Source organism: Phytophthora ramorum (assembly GCF_020800215.1).
Source record: "Phytophthora ramorum isolate Pr-102 chromosome Unknown Phyram_PR-102_s0007, whole genome shotgun sequence".
NCBI lineage: Eukaryota > Oomycota > Peronosporomycetes > Peronosporales > Peronosporaceae > Phytophthora > Phytophthora ramorum.
In genome coordinates, this window is record NW_027150653.1 from 2,951,878 (window position 1) to 2,973,753 (window position 21,876).

The following is a 21,876-nucleotide window of genomic DNA, read 5'->3' on the forward strand; positions in this document are numbered from 1 at the left end:
GCACAATGCATGTAGCAAGAACAAAGCCCGTGGCTCCATGAATTATACGGAAGTGCCTGAATATGGAACACGTACCGCTAACTTTGTGTCATGGGTTGCTAAATTACATGTATTAAGAGCAAAATTCCAATCACCAACTTGGTTACACCTTAAATGCTACCACGTAGTCGCGGCTGGTGGATCCGACGTTCTGCTCTAGATCTGGTGGCAGCATACTGGAAATCTAAGACTTCAGCAACAGAAGGAGACACGTGCTTATTCTTAGGTCACTATCTACTAGCCCCCAGTGGCCTTTTCGATTCCCATAGCAATAAGTGGAGTGGAGAGCATAAACGCCAAACCACCTGCCATAACAGCCATCCCAACTTTGAACTGTTTTCGAACTACGGGGTCCTGAAGATCGTACAACGGACGACCAGGCGTTTTCTGCTTCACCGCCTTGGCGAGGTCGGGGTTCTTCGAGAGCATGGATCGAAGCTTGCTTACAGCCTTCTTCACACCTGGGAGTGCCAATCTCTCTTCGCTGACCGCAACAGTGCCTCCAGTAGTGGTCTTCTTGCTGCCCCTCAAGTGTCGGTGAGTACCATCGTCGGCAACTTCGGTCTTGGCCTTCTGGTCTCTAGACGTGGCAATATCTTCGGCGTCGGTGAAATTTGCCCTGCACGCGACGAACATTACCGCTACCAGCATTAGAAAGTAGCTTAGCCTCATGGTAGACTCGGCGAGGTAATACGCTGGCTTGTTGGTGTCAGTACTTGCAGACCAAACGGGAAATGAATGATCTCAGATAAATAAGTCAGTTGTCCCCACGACGGAAACGGGCTAATGACCGGGGCATCCTACCCGGACACTACAAAAGTCTAGTTTATACATGTAGATACAGTATGAGCCAACACCGGTCATGTCGAGCGGGGCCAATTGGGCGCCAATGCAATGCATTATGCATGTACAGTATACAGAAGCGTTTGTAACCAATGATCTCATCGGGGATGGTGCAGACGATCCTCTAGGCTGTGATGTACTACTAGTTGTAGTTTTGCTTTGGGAACCACCATGTTATTACTGGATGGAGGCATTATAATCCAGGGTGTGCCAGATACATTCAAACTGGAAGTGGTTCACTACAGGTATTTTAGACAGCGATTTAAGACAACAAAAACGTCGAGCGAGCTGATTGCTAAAAGACCGACCCCACGCTCGCAATGTCTTCAACCCATTTAACGCCCAGCATGTCCAAAACGCGTCAACCAATTGATGCAGGCAGTATTGCTTCCTTACAAGCTCCACTATTCGGACCGATAGGGCTTAGGTTTTTGGTAGGGTCGAAGCAATCGAGTGTCTTCTAGAGGTGTTAGTGGGCTTCGTTCGATGTAGCTAGCTTTAGAGACGAGTGAGACCGAAACCAGGACCGCAAACAGTAGAAGTCGATGGTGCTTTTTTTTTTTTTTTTGGGGGGGGGGGTCCTTGATAAAATATATATTTTCTATAGTTAAACACCTTTGATGAATGATATTCCAGCTTTATGCATGGCAATCTATTAACGAGAGGGAAGAGGCTCCTTGACTTGATTTTGTAAAGCATCCGTCATTGGGAGCAGCTTCCGTATCCGTCTGTGGGGCGAAGCACAATCCAGGATATCACGGCCTAGAGGATCCTCTGGATGATCTAAACGTGTCCTGTCGAGATCACCTCCCATTTGGAGTCCACAAGCTCATGGTGGGATGGTTGATTGTGATCATCATGAGATTGTTACAAACGGTTGATTGCAAACGGGAGATGATAGCGACAGGCCACGTTCAGAAGCCACAACCTACGTGTATGCCAGAATATGTCCGAGCTTAAGCACATGGGGATGCACAAGGGACTAACATATTAGCGTCCACAAATTTTATAGCAAGTATAATACGCGTTGCGCTGATCATTGATGCTGGCACTGTTTGCAAACTGTTTGTTAGTGACATTAGCTTAGTGTATACTAGTAGGAAATCTAGCTGGTGGAGAGACACAATTCTGCACTAATTCATATCGAAGCTCGTTAGCGTTAGCCACGCATGATAGCGGTTGGTTGGTGAGTTGCAGATTTCCACAATGTGTGTGGAAATGTGTATCTCGGCAGAGATGCGAAGATGTTAGACCTGTCTATGGAGTACACTAATTAGGACGAGGTCGACGCGAACTACGAAGATACACACCTTCACATACTTTTAGAGTCGGGGGCCGTACTGCTGCAGTACATGTACTCCTGCATGGCATGCATGCACTTCACGCCATCATGGATGACTCGCCCAGTTGTTGGGTAGAGCCTCTACTAGAGGAGTTTACCCGCAGATTAGGATTAGTCACGAAAGAGCTTTTCTGCGCTAACGCTCGCGTTTTTGTACTGCACAGGGTGCATGTACATGTGCATGTAGCTCACTGTGAGCTGCTCACATACAGTAAAAATGAGTATGCCCCCGCGACAAGCTTTTCGGACACTTTCGTCTGCATACAAGCCTATACTAAGTGAAAACCAGTTTAAAGTGATATTTCTAGGGATTTGATGTTGCCGACCGCCCGGTGGCGTAATCGATATTTCGTATGCAAAAACGCAAAATCGATATCTCGTATGCAAAAACGCGAGCGTTATTAATAGCGTATGCCAGCCCATCCCTACGGTATGTTGCTACTTGACGATAAAAAGTGACGGAGCTAGAGCGACTTGTTGGAGTGTCCGGAACATTTCGTCGCGCAGTGTATGCGTATTACTGAACCTTGTCCTGTAAGCATTTTGCTGGCGGCAAGACCTACATGTAGCCCACAGTTTGGCTTGTACGTGTATAATAGTTATTAGTATTTGCGTGAACGCTACCGGTATTGCGTATGCACTCAGGTTCGGCAATCAGAGCCTCCTTGATGTGTCCGAAGATGTGCATCACGATTGGAAGGCATGCCGCATGTACAAACTACGACAATTGCCGGCGACAAACGATTCACTAACGGTATCTTGCTCCGTGACACCCACACCTACACTGTTGCCGTCTCGGGGTGGCCGTAAACTTTGTCCACCCGCTGCGTCCTCTCGGCTGGCTGGCTGCTTGTCAACACCATTCTTCATTTTGCGCGGAAAAGCGTAACAAGTTCCTGGCAACCAGCGCAAACGGAGATGTTGAGCTGCAATATGCTGGCCAGTACTGCGGTACTGCCTGCGTTGGTAGGTGGCTCGAGTGGTTTGACGGTGGCGTTGGACTTGGCGGCTCCATCAGATCCAGCGTCTGCCAAGTACACGGTCTCTGCCTTCGCCATTGGTGACTGGGGCGCGACTACGACCAAGGGGTCCTGCTGTGGAAGCAACTCCAACAACTACGATCTCAATGCACAAGAAACTGTGGCGACTCTGATGGACATCGAAGCTGGCGGCAATGGCGTGCCGGTCAAGGCCATCCTCGGCCATGGTGACAGCTTGTACTGGACCGGAATTAACAGCCTGGAGAGTCGGGACGGGCGCTTTGCAGCGTCATACGAAGCCAAGTACGATGGAGCCAACATCAAAAACGTCCCCTGGGTGAACGTCATGGGCAACCACGACTACGGTGGCTCCGACTACATCTGTAGCGTCGGTAGCACGCTTGTCAAGTGCAACACCACTGAGGAACTCTTGCAAGGGCTCGAAAACAAGCTCAAGTGGCAGGCGGGGTACACGAGCCCTAACGATGACCGCTGGAACATGAATGATCACTTCTACGTCCACAGGATCGAGGATACAAACTCGGGCGTGAGCATCGATATCTTCAACGTGGACACGAACGATGCTGATATCCACGGAGCCGACCTTGTCTGTTGTCAATGCTACGGTTACGGTGGGAGTGGCGCCGCTGACTGCAGCAACGTTGTGCGCGAAGATCCGAAGTGCTTCGGAGGGAACGTGACCATGTTTGATTCCTGCATGGGTAAGTTTGCCGAATGGGGCAACGAGTCGCGTGCCCGGCTTGCTGAGGAAGTGGCAGCATCGAACGCGACGTGGAAGGTCGTAAACAGCCACTTCAGCCCGTACGATCACTACCAGGAAGCCGGCATGAACAAGTGGTTCGACGTTCTCAGAAACTCTGGTGTTCGTGCGTTCCTGCATGGCCACACGCATGGTGAGAAGCACGACTACGCGGCGTCGCTAGGCGTGCATTTCGTAGAGAACGGTGCTGGCGGTGGCAGACAAAAGGGGGCTGCGAGTCGCATTTCTTCGTACGCGACCCAATACGTGAAGAACGAGTGGGCGTACACGGCTGACGAGTACGGATTCTTCTCGATGCAGGCGTCGAAGGACTGGCTGAAGCTGCAGTACCACACGACGGACAGCAACTGGACGTTCACAGAAAAATTCGAAGAGACGACGATCGGTGGTGTCGCCACCAAGCACTGCTGGTACATCCCCGCTGACGGCTCGGAAGGTAAGGCTTGCTAATAAGCTGTCCTGACACTGGTCCTCGCCAACTGGCGTAGAACCTTTTTAGAGTCAATTCCGATCAATGATAACGTCATCCATAGCCATGGCAACGGGGACCTTTCACGCTATTACTAGTAATAACTAGTCATACCCTGCTTAATACTAGTACTGGCTTACGATGTTTGCTGGAGAAAGCTGAAGTTTTGATTTGATAGTGCGACTATGCTTTATTAAGGTAGATCGAGATCTGTCCAAACCGTGTCCTTTGCGACCTCTTCATGCTAGTTTCTGCTGAGGATTTATACTGATTCCCACTATAGGACTTGCTGCCATTGTGACAAAGTGCTGGAGGCGAAGGACAGGACGTGAGAGGTAGAACTAACGGGAGAGAAGCCCTAGTTGAGAATACACAGCGTCCCTGGGAGGTGGCTTTTGCCGCCAGGATCGTCGACTGACATCGACGTTGTTCTCTCTGCGCTTGACTGTGTAAGTGGAAGCACTCCACTTCAGTTTCCACGGACATTTCCATGGAAACTAATAACTCTGCAGTCAGTGACTGTGTCGATTAAAATGCGGTGCAAACACCTTGGCACATGCAGTAGCTATCGTTAGCTACCCTAGCTACCCTAGACGAGTGCTGTTATTAAGTTAACGAATCGAATTTTTCCTAGACGAATGCTGTTGCCAGTGGGCATAGCTGGGTGTCGGGTAGCAACGCACGTTGCCCATTCTCGCTGATAGCGGGGGTGGCTGCCAGTTTCAATAGAAACTAGTGCTGTCGACGTCAAGTGTCCGGATGAGAATTGGACATCGCCGACGTCGACGTCCAGGGTTGTCGGTTGTAGCTAGCTTGACACCGCCGACGCCCAGTCGGTTTATTAGACAAAACATATTCTGCTGGAGCCAATCTAAGAGAGGAGAAGATATTCGATGGAGGAGCTCATTGAATGTGGCGAGAACTTGGAGAACACAAGAGGCAAATCTCAAGCTCCGAGAACTTGGAGGACACGAGAGGCAAAGCATGACAAAAAGAAGGAAGTTGGCGTCATCATAGCCCCCTTGACAGTGACCTGGTAATGGATTCATTGGTACAGTAGGTGGTTTGCTGTTGCCGCGTTTGGTATCCCCCCTCCTTCTCGTCTACCAATGCGAGTCAGGACAGACATTTTGTTTGCGGTTGTTGTGATAGCTACCCACAAGAGGGTTGAACCAGTGTGAGCCATAGCCCGCGCCATCATCGAGGTAGCGAGAGGTTATACGCGAGTATGTGCCCGAGAAAAATGCAGTCTTGTTGAACGGCGTGCGTGGGTTTTACAAGGTGCATGAGAGCATGGCATTCATACCGTACGTATCAGGCTGAGATCGCTTTGCTGAAATACTTCAGGTTGTGTCGCCGTGAAACGTTATTCTCAATGGAATGAGGCGAATACTGGATGTAGACTAGGATGGACATACGAAGTCGTTAGCGTAGCTAAGTGACATCAGTGTACCTCACAGAAAACCAAAACCAAATGACGCGATTTCATTTGTCAGACACTATTGAATGCTATTCTTCCCCTTTTGGCTTGGCGCACGGCTTGCTATTACTACGTCGTACGTAGCACTACTAGTACATCCAGTACGCTGTTTGAGTGTTTAGTCTTGCAGTATTAATGCATGTAGCAAGAACAAAGCCCGTGGCTCCATGAATTGTACGGAAGTGCCTGAATATGGAACACGTACCGCTAACTTTGTGTCATGGGTTGCTAAATTACATGTATTAAGAGCAAAATTCCAATCACCAACTTGGTTACACCTTAAATGCTACCACGTAGTCGCGGCTGGTGGATCCGACGTTCTGCTCTAGATCTGGTGGCAGCATACTGGAAATCTAAGACTTCAGCAACAGAAGGAGACACGTGCTTATTCTTAGGTCACTATCTACTAGCCCCCAGTGGCCTTTTCGATTCCCACGGCAACAACAGGGATGGCGACCCAAACCGCTAGACCAGCCGCAAAGATTTTCAACTGTTTTCGAACTACGGGGTCGTGAATATCGATCATCGGACGACCGGGCGTTTTCTGCTTCACCGCCTTGGCGAGGTCGGGGTTCTTCGAAAACATGGATCGAAGTTTGCTTACAGCCTTCTTCACACCTGGGAGTGCCAATCTCTCTTCGCTGACCGCAACAGTGCCTCCAGTAGTGGTCTTCTTGCTGCCCTTCAAGTGTCGGTGAGTACCATCGTCGGCAACTTCGGTCTTGGCCTTCTGGTCTCTAGACGTGGCAATATCTTCGGCGTCGGTGAAATTTGCCCTGCACGCGACGAACATTACCGCTACCAGCATTAGAAAGTAGCTTAGCCTCATGGTAGACTCGGCGAGGTAATACGCTGGCTTGTTGGTGTCAGTACTTGCAGACCAAACGGGAAATGAATGATCTCAGATAAATAAGTCAGTTGTCCCCACGACGGAAACGGGCTAATGACCGGGGCATCCTACCCGGACACTACAAAAGTCTAGTTTATACATGTAGATACAGTATGAGCCAACACCGGTCATGTCGAGCGGGGCCAATTGGGCGCCAATGCAATGCATTATGCATGTACAGTATACAGAAGCGTTTGTAACCAATGATCTCATCGGGGATGGTGCAGACGATCCTCTAGGCTGTGATGTACTACTAGTTGTAGTTTTGCTTTGGGAACCACCATGTTATTACTGGATGGAGGCATTATAATCCAGGGTGTGCCAGATACATTCAAACTGGAAGTGGTTCACTACAGGTATTTTAGACAGCGATTTAAGACAACAAAAACGTCGAGCGAGCTGATTGCTAAAAGACCGACCCCACGCTCGCAATGTCTTCAACCCATTTAACGCCCAGCATGTCCAAAACGCGTCAACCAATTGATGCAGGCAGTATTGCTTCCTTACAAGCTCCACTATTCGGACCGATAGGGCTTAGGTTTTTGGTAGGGTCGAAGCAATCGAGTGTCTTCTAGAGGTGTTAGTGGGCTTCGTTCGATGTAGCTAGCTTTAGAGACGAGTGAGACCGAAACCAGGACCGCAAACAGTAGAAGTCGATGGTGCTTTTTTTTTTTTTTTTGGGGGGGGGGGGTCCTTGATAAAATATATATTTTCTATAGTTAAACACCTTTGATGAATGATATTCCAGCTTTATGCATGGCAATCTATTAACGAGAGGGAAGAGGCTCCTTGACTTGATTTTGTAAAGCATCCGTCATTGGGAGCAGCTTCCGTATCCGTCTGTGGGGCGAAGCACAATCCAGGATATCACGGCCTAGAGGTGTTGACGTGGAGCGCCGTTAGGATGCGCGGAGGACGACGACAGGGACTCATGCAGTGATGACCCGCATCGGATAGGACGACCAAGGCACGAGCGGCACGTTCCTGGGCATGGTGTGTTTGGCTAATATATCCTGACTTGGGTTAAGTATGAGGAACTTGTCGAGATCTTATACGCATAAGATCCCGACAAGATACAGCATACTGGAATCCAGTCAAGATGGCTAGGAGGTAATCAGGACGATGAGATGCAGCAAGGAAGCCCAGGGAGAGCAGTAGAAAAGGAGGACAGCGTGTAGATTGTAGAGCTAGCGATCAATCTCACTTCGGCATTTGCCCTCTCCAAACCAACAGGTTAACAGCCGCAAGACGCTCAAGACCAAGCTTCACTACCGCCATGACCACCACGTCCGCCAAGAAAGCCGAAGTCGTCCTGGGAAGCGACAACTACTTCCACTGGGAGTTCGCCATGCGGATGACGCTGGCAAGGAAGGGGCTGTTGGCGCACGTGCAGTTGGTGAAGGACCCGTCGGAGATGACGGATGCGTGGCTGCTCAATGACATGAAGGCGCTCGGGCTCATCGCCCAAGGCGTGGCGGTGGAGCACCACACGAAGATCCGCTCGGCGACGTCGGCCATCATGGCCTGGAACACGTTGCGCGACTTCTACAACCGGACGACCATGCACAACCGGGTGACGATGACCCGTCGCCTCCACGAGTTCAAGATGGAGGGCGGCGTGACCATGGCCAAGCACCTGGACGACTTCGACGAGCTCATCGTGGGTCTGCAGACGCTCGGAGAACCGCTGGACGAGGCTCGTCAGCTGGTCATCCTGCTGAGCAGTTTGCCCACGGAGTACGAATTGATCTGCTCGATCGTGGAAAACGCGAAAGACTTCACGTTGATCGAGGTGAAGGAAAAGCTGCTCAAGGAGTACGAGCGCCTCGACAAGAAGGAAGGCGCTGAGCGTGCGCTAAAGGCTACTGCGAACGGCAGTAAGTTCAGGTGCGCGAAGACCTTCAGGGGTGGCAAGGGCAGCAAGGCCTTCGGTTCAAGGAAGAACGGCGGCTTCAAGGGCAAGTGCTTCAACTGCGGCCAGGTGGGCCACATGAAGCGGGACTGCCCCGACCCGAACGCGGGCAACAACGACGACGACGCGGTCTTCGCCGTTGGGAAGAGTCGGTCGGCTGCGTGGCTGATTGACAGCGGTGCGACGGCGCACATGACGCCTCACCGCAACGACTTGTTTGAGTACAAGGACCTCGACTCGGACGTCGAGGTGACCATTGCGGACGGCAAGAAGATCCGGGTAGTGGGAACGGGGTCGGTGCGCCTGACGGGCATCGACGGCACACGCATCAAGATGATCGATGTGTTGTTCATCCCCGGGCTGGACCGGCAGCTGCTATCTGTCAGCAGGCTGGCGGAGCGCGGCATGATCGTGGAGTTTCAGAAGAAGTCATGCACGATCTGGAACAAGTCCAAGGCGATCGCGTTGGGCAAGAAGGTCGGCAAGGCCTACATGCTTGACTGCGAGAAGGACATGGCGCACTACGTGGAGTACGCCGGAGTTGACAGTGAGTGGGAGTTGTGGCACGCGCGCATGGGCCACTTGAACAAGGACGCGCTGGCGAAGACGCAGCGCGCCACCACTGGCATGCCCACGTTGGACCACAAGTCCATGACGATCTGCGGGGGTTGCATGAAGGGCAAGCAGACAGTCGCCCACTTCCCGTCTCGATCGCTGTCGAAGACGACGAAGGTGTTGCAGTTGGTGCACACGGATGTCATGGGGCCCATGAAGACGAAGTCTAAGGGCGGGGCCCGGTACGTGCTCACGTTTGTGGATGACTACTCCAAGTACATTGTGGCGTACTTCATCACCAAGAAGAGTGAGGTGCCCGTCAAGTTCAAGACGTTCATGAACTTGTACGAGAACCAATGGGGAGAGCGCATCAAGTGCCTGCGCTCGGACAACGGCACGGAGTTCGTCAACAAGGAGATGGACAGGTTGTGCGCGTTGAACGGGATCGTTCACCAGAAGACCGTCCCTTACAGCCCGCAGCAGAATGGCGTGGCGGAACGCATGAACCGCACGATCATGGAGAAGGCGCGGAGCATGCTGTACTACAAGGGCATCACGACGATGTGGTGGGCCGAGGCGGTCAGTACGTCGGTGTACCTGATCAACCGGTCAACGACCAGTACGCACTCGAGCATGACGCCGCACGAGTTGGCGTTCAGGGACAAGCCGCGGCTGGACCACTTGCGCGTGTTCGGCTCGGTCGGGTATGCCCACGTCGACAAGGCAAAGCGTACCAAGTTGGAGCCGAAGAGCTTCAAGTGCATGTTCTTGGGGTACGCCGAGAACTCAAAGGGCTATCGCGTGTACGACTTGGAGTCGAACAAGGTGAAGGTGACCAGGTCGCTGAAACTCGACGAGCGCGAGGTAGACGGCATCTACGAATCGACGCCGACGGAGAGCACGACAGACATCCACTCGACGGAGGACGTCGATGAAGTCGTACAGCTCGAACAAGAGCAACAGTCCGCTACTCAAGCACCGGTGGGATCGGTGGAGGATAACCATGAGGAAGACGCAGCAATGCCCGAGGCCGAGTCGGACGACTCGATGAGGCATGGGTTGACCACATACCGAACGACGCCGGGGGCAGACTTCAGTGACGACCTCGTCTTCCACCCAGAACGTGAACGAGTCCGACGTCCACGTGATCTGATACTTGCTCTCGAAGATGAGTACAAGGTCAACGACGAGGAAGACCCCAATAACGACGACCACTTCTGGCCGCCGTCGCCTAAGAGGGCTCGAGTTGATGAGGACGGGCTTCTCGCTGAAGCTGTCCTAGCTTACGCTGCCAGTGTGGGAGACGCCGACGACGCGCCAACCACGTACCAGCAGGCCATGAAGAGCAACGAGGCGTCGAAATGGATCAAGGCGATGAACTCCGAGTTGAAGGCGCACGCAGACAACGGGTCATGGACTCTGGTTCGACGGACGTCTGGCGCCCGGCCGATTGGGTGCCGATGGGTGTTCGCCAAGAAGCGGAACGAGCACGGCAGAGTCGTGCGGTACAAGGCCCGGTTGGTGGCGAAGGGCTTCAAGCAGAAGTTCGGCGTGGATTTCTTCGAGACCTACTCGCCCGTCGCCAACATGAACTCGATCAGAGTTGTGCTGTCGGTGGTGGTGGCGAAGGCCTACGTCACAGAGCAGCTGGACGCGGACACAGCGTTCCTGAACAGTGACTTGAAGGAACAAGTTTTCATGGAGGTACCGTACGGCATCCTAAACGCGGAACACATGATGTGCAAGCTGGACAAGGCGATCTACGGTCTGAAGCAGGCCGCGAGCGCGTGGCACCAGACGATCCACGCGGTGTTCATGAAGATCGGCTTTCACAGCTGTGGAGCCGACCAGTGCGTCTACGTGAAGGGCACGAAGGACAACTACGTGTACGTCTGCTTGTACGTGGACGACATGATCATCGCCGCCAAGACCAACAAGGAGATCGATGAGGTCAAGATGGCGTTGAAAAGCGCGTTCAAGATGAAAGAGTTGGGCGAGGTCAAGTTCATCCTCGGCATGGAGATTGACCACGACCGCACGGCCAGCACGTTGATGATCAAGCAGACGCGCTACATCGACGATGTCACAAGTCGGTTCAACCAACAGGACGCGAAGGCGGTGGTGAACCCGTGCGAGTCCGGCATGAAGTTGACGAAGATGCAGTCGCCAACAACGAACGCGGAGCGCGAGGACATGAGGAACAAGCCGTACAGATCGCTGATCGGATGCTTGTTGTACATCACGACCTGCACACGCCCGGACGTGGCATACATTGTCACGCAGCTGTCGCGGTTCTTGGAGAACCCTGGGCAGCAGCATTGGAAGGCCGCCATACGCGTGCTGCGCTACCTGAAAACCACGAAGGAGTTCGGGATCGTCTACAACGGCAACAACGGCAAGGTCGCAATGGAGGCGTACACGGACGCGGACTGGGGCAGCAACCTGGACGATCGCCGCTCGGTGTCCGGGATCATGATCATGGTCGGCGGCGCACCAGTCATCTTCAAGTCAAAGTACCAGCGGACGGTGGCGCTGAGCTCGGCGGAGGCGGAGTACATGGCGTTGAGCCTGTGCACACAAGAGGTGCTGTGGACCCGCACGATGCTCAAGGACCTGGGTCATGAACAAGTGGGAGCAACGCAAGTCTGGGAGGACAATCAAGGTGCCATTGCACTGGCAAGCAACGCCGGCTATAATGCGCGGACCAAGCACGTCGACATTAGGCACCACTTCATCCGCGAAAACGTAGCGCGGGACATCATCTTGGTGGGCTACGTCGGGACGGAGGATCAGCTCGCGGACATGCTCACGAAGGCGTTGGGGACCAAACGTCTCACGTTCCTGGTCAAGGCGAGCGGTATCTGCACCAAGCTCGCGCATCACTAGACGGCGAGTGGGAGTGTTGACGTGGAGCGCCGTTAGGATGCGCGGAGGACGACGACAGGGACTCATGCAGTGATGACCCGCATCGGATAGGACGACCAAGGCACGAGCGGCACGTTCCTGGGCATGGTGTGTTTGGCTAATATATCCTGACTTGGGTTAAGTATGAGGAACTTGTCGAGATCTTATACGCATAAGATCCCGACAAGATACAGCATACTGGAATCCAGTCAAGATGGCTAGGAGGTAATCAGGACGATGAGATGCAGCAAGGAAGCCCAGGGAGAGCAGTAGAAAAGGAGGACAGCGTGTAGATTGTAGAGCTAGCGATCAATCTCACTTCGGCATTTGCCCTCTCCAAACCAACAAGAGGATCCTCTGGATGATCTAAACGTGTCCTGTCGAGATCACCTCCCATTTGGAGTCCACAAGCTCATGGTGGGATGGTTGATTGTGATCATCATGAGATTGTTACAAACGGTTGATTGCAAACGGGAGATGATAGCGACAGGCCACGTTCAGAAGCCACAACCTACGTGTATGCCAGAATATGTCCGAGCTTAAGCACATGGGGATGCACAAGGGACTAACATATTAGCGTCCACAAATTTTATAGCAAGTATAATACGCGTTGCGCTGATCATTGATGCTGGCACTGTTTGCAAACTGTTTGTTAGTGACATTAGCTTAGTGTATACTAGTAGGAAATCTAGCTGGTGGAGAGACACAATTCTGCACTAATTCATATCGAAGCTCGTTAGCGTTAGCCACGCATGATAGCGGTTGGTTGGTGAGTTGCAGATTTCCACAATGTGTGTGGAAATGTGTATCTCGGCAGAGATGCGAAGATGTTAGACCTGTCTATGGAGTACACTAATTAGGACGAGGTCGACGCGAACTACGAAGATACACACCTTCACATACTTTTAGAGTCGGGGGCCGTACTGCTGCAGTACATGTACTCCTGCATGGCATGCATGCACTTCACGCCATCATGGATGACTCGCCCAGTTGTTGGGTAGAGCCTCTACTAGAGGAGTTTACCCGCAGATTAGGATTAGTCACGAAAGAGCTTTTCTGCGCTAACGCTCGCGTTTTTGTACTGCACAGGGTGCATGTACATGTGCATGTAGCTCACTGTGAGCTGCTCACATACAGTAAAAATGAGTATGCCCCCGCGACAAGCTTTTCGGACACTTTCGTCTGCATACAAGCCTATACTAAGTGAAAACCAGTTTAAAGTGATATTTCTAGGGATTTGATGTTGCCGACCGCCCGGTGGCGTAATCGATATTTCGTATGCAAAAACGCAAAATCGATATCTCGTATGCAAAAACGCGAGCGTTATTAATAGCGTATGCCAGCCCATCCCTACGGTATGTTGCTACTTGACGATAAAAAGTGACGGAGCTAGAGCGACTTGTTGGAGTGTCCGGAACATTTCGTCGCGCAGTGTATGCGTATTACTGAACCTTGTCCTGTAAGCATTTTGCTGGCGGCAAGACCTACATGTAGCCCACAGTTTGGCTTGTACGTGTATAATAGTTATTAGTATTTGCGTGAACGCTACCGGTATTGCGTATGCACTCAGGTTCGGCAATCAGAGCCTCCTTGATGTGTCCGAAGATGTGCATCACGATTGGAAGGCATGCCGCATGTACAAACTACGACAATTACCGGCGACAAACGATTCACTAACGGTATCTTGCTCCGTGACACCCACACCTACACTGTTGCCGTCTCGGGGTGGCCGTAAACTTTGTCCACCCGCTGCGTCCTCTCGGCTGGCTGGCTGCTTGTCAACACCATTCTTCATTTTGCGCGGAAAAGCGTAACAAGTTCCTGGCAACCAGCGCAAACGGAGATGTTGAGCTGCAATATGCTGGCCAGTACTGCGGTACTGCCTGCGTTGGTAGGTGGCTCGAGTGGTTTGACGGTGGCGTTGGACTTGGCGGCTCCATCAGATCCAGCGTCTGCCAAGTACACGGTCTCTGCCTTCGCCATTGGTGACTGGGGCGCGACTACGACCAAGGGGTCCTGCTGTGGAAGCAACTCCAACAACTACGATCTCAATGCACAAGAAACTGTGGCGACTCTGATGGACATCGAAGCTGGCGGCAATGGCGTGCCGGTCAAGGCCATCCTCGGCCATGGTGACAGCTTGTACTGGACCGGAATTAACAGCCTGGAGAGTCGGGACGGGCGCTTTGCAGCGTCATACGAAGCCAAGTACGATGGAGCCAACATCAAAAACGTCCCCTGGGTGAACGTCATGGGCAACCACGACTACGGTGGCTCCGACTACATCTGTAGCGTCGGTAGCACGCTTGTCAAGTGCAACACCACTGAGGAACTCTTGCAAGGGCTCGAAAACAAGCTCAAGTGGCAGGCGGGGTACACGAGCCCTAACGATGACCGCTGGAAAATGAATGACCACTTCTACGTCCACAGGATCGAGGATACAAACTCGGGCGTGAGCATCGATATCTTCAACGTGGACACGAACGATGCTGATATCCACGGAGCCGACCTTGTCTGTTGTCAATGCTACGGTTACGGTGGGAGTGGCGCCGCTGACTGCAGCAACGTTGTGCGCGAAGATCCGAAGTGCTTCGGAGGGAACGTGACCATGTTTGATTCCTGCATGGGTAAGTTTGCCGAATGGGGCAACGAGTCGCGTGCCCGGCTTGCTGAGGAAGTGGCAGCATCGAACGCGACGTGGAAGGTCGTAAACAGCCACTTCAGCCCGTACGATCACTACCAGGAAGCCGGCATGAACAAGTGGTTCGACGTTCTCAGAAACTCTGGTGTTCGTGCGTTCCTGCATGGCCACACGCATGGTGAGAAGCACGACTACGCGGCGTCGCTAGGCGTGCATTTCGTAGAGAACGGTGCTGGCGGTGGCAGACAAAAGGGGGCTGCGAGTCGCATTTCTTCGTACGCGACCCAATACGTGAAGAACGAGTGGGCGTACACGGCTGACGAGTACGGATTCTTCTCGATGCAGGCGTCGAAGGACTGGCTGAAGCTGCAGTACCACACGACGGACAGCAACTGGACGTTCACAGAAAAATTCGAAGAGACGACGATCGGTGGTGTCGCCACCAAGCACTGCTGGTACATCCCCGCTGACGGCTCGGAAGGTAAGGCTTGCTAATAAGCTGTCCTGACACTGGTCCTCGCCAACTGGCGTAGAACCTTTTTAGAGTCAATTCCGATCAATGATAACGTCATCCATAGCCATGGCAACGGGGACCTTTCACGCTATTACTAGTAATAACTAGTCATACCCTGCTTAATACTAGTACTGGCTTACGATGTTTGCTGGAGAAAGCTGAAGTTTTGATTTGATAGTGCGACTATGCTTTATTAAGGTAGATCGAGATCTGTCCAAACCGTGTCCTTTGCGACCTCTTCATGCTAGTTTCTGCTGAGGATTTATACTGATTCCCACTATAGGACTTGCTGCCATTGTGACAAAGTGCTGGAGGCGAAGGACAGGACGTGAGAGGTAGAACTAACGGGAGAGAAGCCCTAGTTGAGAATACACAGCGTCCCTGGGAGGTGGCTTTTGCCGCCAGGATCGTCGACTGACATCGACGTTGTTCTCTCTGCGCTTGACTGTGTAAGTGGAAGCACTCCACTTCAGTTTCCACGGACATTTCCATGGAAACTAATAACTCTGCAGTCAGTGACTGTGTCGATTAAAATGCGGTGCAAACACCTTGGCACATGCAGTAGCTATCGTTAGCTACCCTAGCTACCCTAGACGAGTGCTGTTATTAAGTTAACGAATCGAATTTTTCCTAGACGAATGCTGTTGCCAGTGGGCATAGCTGGGTGTCGGGTAGCAACGCACGTTGCCCATTCTCGCTGATAGCGGGGGTGGCTGCCAGTTTCAATAGAAACTAGTGCTGTCGACGTCAAGTGTCCGGATGAGAATTGGACATCGCCGACGTCGACGTCCAGGGTTGTCGGTTGTAGCTAGCTTGACACCGCCGACGCCCAGTCGGTTTATTAGACAAAACATATTCTGCTGGAGCCAATCTAAGAGAGGAGAAGATATTCGATGGAGGAGCTCATTGAATGTGGCGAGAACTTGGAGAACACAAGAGGCAAATCTCAAGCTCCGAGAACTTGGAGGACACGAGAGGCAAAGCATGACAAAAAGAAGGAAGTTGGCGTCATCATAGCCCCCTTGACAGTGACCTGGTAATGGATTCATTGGTACAGTAGGTGGTTTGCTGTTGCCGCGTTTGGTATCCCCCCTCCTTCTCGTCTGCCGATGCGAGTCAGGACAGGCATAAGAAGTTGTTAGCGTAGCTAAGTGGCATCAATGTACCTCACAGAAAACCAAAAACAAATGAGGCGAAAACATTTGTCAAACATTTTTTAATGCTATTCATCGCCTTTTGACTTGGCGCACAGCTAGCATTACTACGTCGTACGTCAACGTCGGCGATGTCCAATTCTCATCCGGACACTTGACGTCGACAGCACTAGTTTCTATTGAAACTGGCAGCCACCCCCGCTATCAGCGAGAATGGGCAACGTGCGTTGCTACCCGACACCCAGCTATGCCCACTGGCAACAGCATTCGTCTAGGAAAAATTCGATTCGTTAACTTAATAACAGCACTCGTCTAGGGTAGCTAGGGTAGCTAACGATAGCTACTGCATGTGCCAAGGTGTTTGCACCGCATTTTAATCGACACAGTCACTGACTGCAGAGTTATTAGTTTCCATGGAAATGTCCGTGGAAACTGAAGTGGAGTGCTTCCACTTACACAGTCAAGCGCAGAGAGAACAACGTCGATGTCAGTCGACGATCCTGGCGGCAAAAGCCACCTCCCAGGGACGCTGTGTATTCTCAACTAGGGCTTCTCTCCCGTTAGTTCTACCTCTCACGTCCTGTCCTTCGCCTCCAGCACTTTGTCACAATGGCAGCAAGTCCTATAGTGGGAATCAGTATAAATCCTCAGCAGAAACTAGCATGAAGAGGTCGCAAAGGACACGGTTTGGACAGATCTCGATCTACCTTAATAAAGCATAGTCGCACTATCAAATCAAAACTTCAGCTTTCTCCAGCAAACATCGTAAGCCAGTACTAGTATTAAGCAGGGTATGACTAGTTATTACTAGTAATAGCGTGAAAGGTCCCCGTTGCCATGGCTATGGATGACGTTATCATTGATCGGAATTGACTCTAAAAAGGTTCTACGCCAGTTGGCGAGGACCAGTGTCAGGACAGCTTATTAGCAAGCCTTACCTTCCGAGCCGTCAGCGGGGATGTACCAGCAGTGCTTGGTGGCGACACCACCGATCGTCGTCTCTTCGAATTTTTCTGTGAACGTCCAGTTGCTGTCCGTCGTGTGGTACTGCAGCTTCAGCCAGTCCTTCGACGCCTGCATCGAGAAGAATCCGTACTCGTCAGCCGTGTACGCCCACTCGTTCTTCACGTATTGGGTCGCGTACGAAGAAATGCGACTCGCAGCCCCCTTTTGTCTGCCACCGCCAGCACCGTTCTCTACGAAATGCACGCCTAGCGACGCCGCGTAGTCGTGCTTCTCACCATGCGTGTGGCCATGCAGGAACGCACGAACACCAGAGTTTCTGAGAACGTCGAACCACTTGTTCATGCCGGCTTCCTGGTAGTGATCGTACGGGCTGAAGTGGCTGTTTACGACCTTCCACGTCGCGTTCGATGCTGCCACTTCCTCAGCAAGCCGGGCACGCGACTCGTTGCCCCATTCGGCAAACTTACCCATGCAGGAATCAAACATGGTCACGTTCCCTCCGAAGCACTTCGGATCTTCGCGCACAACGTTGCTGCAGTCAGCGGCGCCACTCCCACCGTAACCGTAGCATTGACAACAGACAAGGTCGGCTCCGTGGATATCAGCATCGTTCGTGTCCACGTTGAAGATATCGATGCTCACGCCCGAGTTTGTATCCTCGATCCTGTGGACGTAGAAGTGATCATTCATGTTCCAGCGGTCATCGTTAGGGCTCGTGTACCCCGCCTGCCACTTGAGCTTGTTTTCGAGCCCTTGCAAGAGTTCCTCAGTGGTGTTGCACTTGACAAGCGTGCTACCGACGCTACAGATGTAGTCGGAGCCACCGTAGTCGTGGTTGCCCATGACGTTCACCCAGGGGACGTTTTTGATGTTGGCTCCATCGTACTTGGCTTCGTATGACGCTGCAAAGCGCCCGTCCCGACTCTCCAGGCTGTTAATTCCGGTCCAGTACAAGCTGTCACCATGGCCGAGGATGGCCTTGACCGGCACGCCATTGCCGCCAGCTTCGATGTCCATCAGAGTCGCCACAGTTTCTTGTGCATTGAGATCGTAGTTGTTGGAGTTGCTTCCACAGCAGGACCCCTTGGTCGTAGTCGCGCCCCAGTCACCAATGGCGAAGGCAGAGACCGTGTACTTGGCAGACGCTGGATCTGATGGAGCCGCCAAGTCCAACGCCACCGTCAAACCACTCGAGCCACCTACCAACGCAGGCAGTACCGCAGTACTGGCCAGCATATTGCAGCTCAACATCTCCGTTTGCACTGGTTGCCAGGAACTTGTTACGCTTTTCCGCGCAAAATGAAGAATGGTGTTGACAAGCAGCCAGCCAGCCGAGAGGACGCGCCTCGTACAGCGGGTGGACAAAGTTTACGGCCACCCCGAGACGGCAACAGTGTAGGTGTGGGTGTCACGGAGCAAGATACCGTTAGTGAATCGTTTGTCGCCGGTAATTGTCGTAGTTTGTACATGCGGCATGCCTTCCAATCGTGATGCACATCTTCGGACACATCAAGGAGGCTCTGATTGCCGAACCTGAGTGCATACGCAATACCGGTAGCGTTCACGCAAATACTAATAACTATTATACACGTACAAGCCAAACTGTGGGCTACATGTAGGTCTTGCCGCCAGCAAAATGCTTACAGGACAAGGTTCAGTAATACGCATACACTGCGCGACGAAATGTTCCGGACACTCCAACAAGTCGCTCTAGCTCCGTCACTTTTTATCGTCAAGTAGCAACATACCGTAGGGATGGGCTGGCATACGCTATTAATAACGCTCGCGTTTTTGCATACGAGATATCGATTTTGCGTTTTTGCATACGAAATATCGATTACGCCACCGGGCGGTCGGCAACATCAAATCCCTAGAAATATCACTTTAAACTGGTTTTCACTTAGTATAGGCTTGTATGCAGACGAAAGTGTCCGAAAAGCTTGTCGCGGGGGCATACTCATTTTTACTGTATGTGAGCAGCTCACAGTGAGCTACATGCACATGTACATGCACCCTGTGCAGTACAAAAACGCGAGCGTTAGCGCAGAAAAGCTCTTTCGTGACTAATCCTAATCTGCGGGTAAACTCCTCTAGTAGAGGCTCTACCCAACAACTGGGCGAGTCATCCATGATGGCGTGAAGTGCATGCATGCCATGCAGGAGTACATGTACTGCAGCAGTACGGCCCCCGACTCTAAAAGTATGTGAAGGTGTGTATCTTCGTAGTTCGCGTCGACCTCGTCCTAATTAGTGTACTCCATAGACAGGTCTAACATCTTCGCATCTCTGCCGAGATACACATTTCCACACACATTGTGGAAATCTGCAACTCACCAACCAACCGCTATCATGCGTGGCTAACGCTAACGAGCTTCGATATGAATTAGTGCAGAATTGTGTCTCTCCACCAGCTAGATTTCCTACTAGTATACACTAAGCTAATGTCACTAACAAACAGTTTGCAAACAGTGCCAGCATCAATGATCAGCGCAACGCGTATTATACTTGCTATAAAATTTGTGGACGCTAATATGTTAGTCCCTTGTGCATCCCCATGTGCTTAAGCTCGGACATATTCTGGCATACACGTAGGTTGTGGCTTCTGAACGTGGCCTGTCGCTATCATCTCCCGTTTGCAATCAACCGTTTGTAACAATCTCATGATGATCACAATCAACCATCCCACCATGAGCTTGTGGACTCCAAATGGGAGGTGATCTCGACAGGACACGTTTAGATCATCCAGAGGATCCTCTAGGCCGTGATATCCTGGATTGTGCTTCGCCCCACAGACGGATACGGAAGCTGCTCCCAATGACGGATGCTTTACAAAATCAAGTCAAGGAGCCTCTTCCCTCTCGTTAATAGATTGCCATGCATAAAGCTGGAATATCATTCATCAAAGGTGTTTAACTATAGAAAATATATATTTTATCAAGGACCCCCCCCCCAAAAAAAAAAAAAAAAAGCACCATCGACTTCTACTGTTTGCGGTCCTGGTTTCGGTCTCACTCGTCTCTAAAGCTAGCTACATCGAACGAAGCCCACTAACACCTCTAGAAGACACTCGATTGCTTCGACCCTACCAAAAACCTAAGCCCTATCGGTCCGAATAGTGGAGCTTGTAAGGAAGCAATACTGCCTGCATCAATTGGTTGACGCGTTTTGGACATGCTGGGCGTTAAATGGGTTGAAGACATTGCGAGCGTGGGGTCGGTCTTTTAGCAATCAGCTCGCTCGACGTTTTTGTTGTCTTAAATCGCTGTCTAAAATACCTGTAGTGAACCACTTCCAGTTTGAATGTATCTGGCACACCCTGGATTATAATGCCTCCATCCAGTAATAACATGGTGGTTCCCAAAGCAAAACTACAACTAGTAGTACATCACAGCCTAGGGGATCGTCTGCACCATCCCCGATGAGATCATTGGTTACAAACGCTTCTGTATACTGTACATGCATAATGCATTGCATTGGCGCCCAATTGGCCCCGCTCGACATGACCGGTGTTGGCTCATACTGTATCTACATGTATAAACTAGACTTTTGTAGTGTCCGGGTAGGATGCCCCGGTCATTAGCCCGTTTCCGTCGTGGGGACAACTGACTTATTTATCTGAGATCATTCATTTCCCGTTTGGTCTGCAAGTACTGACACTGTTGTTTGTCGCTCGGTAAATGTAGAAGTGAATGTATTGATCATCTGGTTTCACTACTCGTTGTAGTTCTACCAGAGCTCTCTCTTTAAAGTCGTCCGTTGCCCAACCGCTTGGGCTCGTGTTCGCATCGGTTGCAAAACTCCTGATCAGTGCAGCTGTTGCTGAGCAAAACCCCTGCAATGGCTACACGCTGTAGCTTCAGCTACAACACTTCCCCCTCTAGAACAGTTGTCCCTAGAAAGTTAAGTGCGGCCTTCCATTGAGTCGCTGTCAGGAACTCCCAGGCGTCCCTAGTTGATGTGGAGTGCCTTTTTAAGTGCCTTCACGGGTGTCAGGTTTCCATGACCCCGAACAAATGCCTTAACCACCGCTGGAACATCTTGCAGTAACAAGTCTGCGGGTTCCCAGGAGTCCTCAACAGCATCCAGTCCGCGCCAATGTACTTTAATCTCGTGTCGCTTCTCCTGGCGATTGTATCGCGCCTCCAGCAACGAGTGAACAACGTGTCCTTCGCCATTGTGGGCTACGTGTAACAGTAAATCCTCGGTGACGTTGAGGGACGCATCTGCATAAAATTTCAGTCGACTTGCATGAGCCTCTTTACGCTGGCCTGTCACCAAGTTCTGAATCTCAAAGATCCAGTTGGATGTGGTCGCCACGACCTGTGCCGGACCGCACCACTTCACCCGTAGTTTACCCCGTACGTGTTGCCAAACATCAGCATACAAGACGAAGTCACCTATATCGAA

The 21,876-nt window shown here is 51.7% G+C and overlaps 2 protein-coding genes across 2 annotated transcripts; both read right to left on the bottom strand.

The window, feature by feature from the left end:
• Positions 1-276: 276 nt before the first annotated feature.
• Positions 277-675, bottom strand: KRP23_8940 (uncharacterized protein; the record flags this gene model as incomplete). The annotated part of the gene is made up of 1 exon (XM_067894446.1): positions 277-675. One exon carries the CDS (start codon positions 673-675, stop codon positions 277-279), a length of 399 nt encoding a protein of 132 aa, XP_067743879.1.
• A 5,665-nt stretch (positions 676-6,340) lies between these two features.
• KRP23_8941 (uncharacterized protein) lies at positions 6,341-6,727 on the bottom strand (the record flags this gene model as incomplete). Its single annotated transcript, XM_067894447.1, has 1 exon — positions 6,341-6,727. One exon carries the CDS (start codon positions 6,725-6,727, stop codon positions 6,341-6,343), a length of 387 nt encoding a protein of 128 aa, XP_067743880.1.
• Between the last annotated feature and the right edge of the window lie 15,149 nt (positions 6,728-21,876).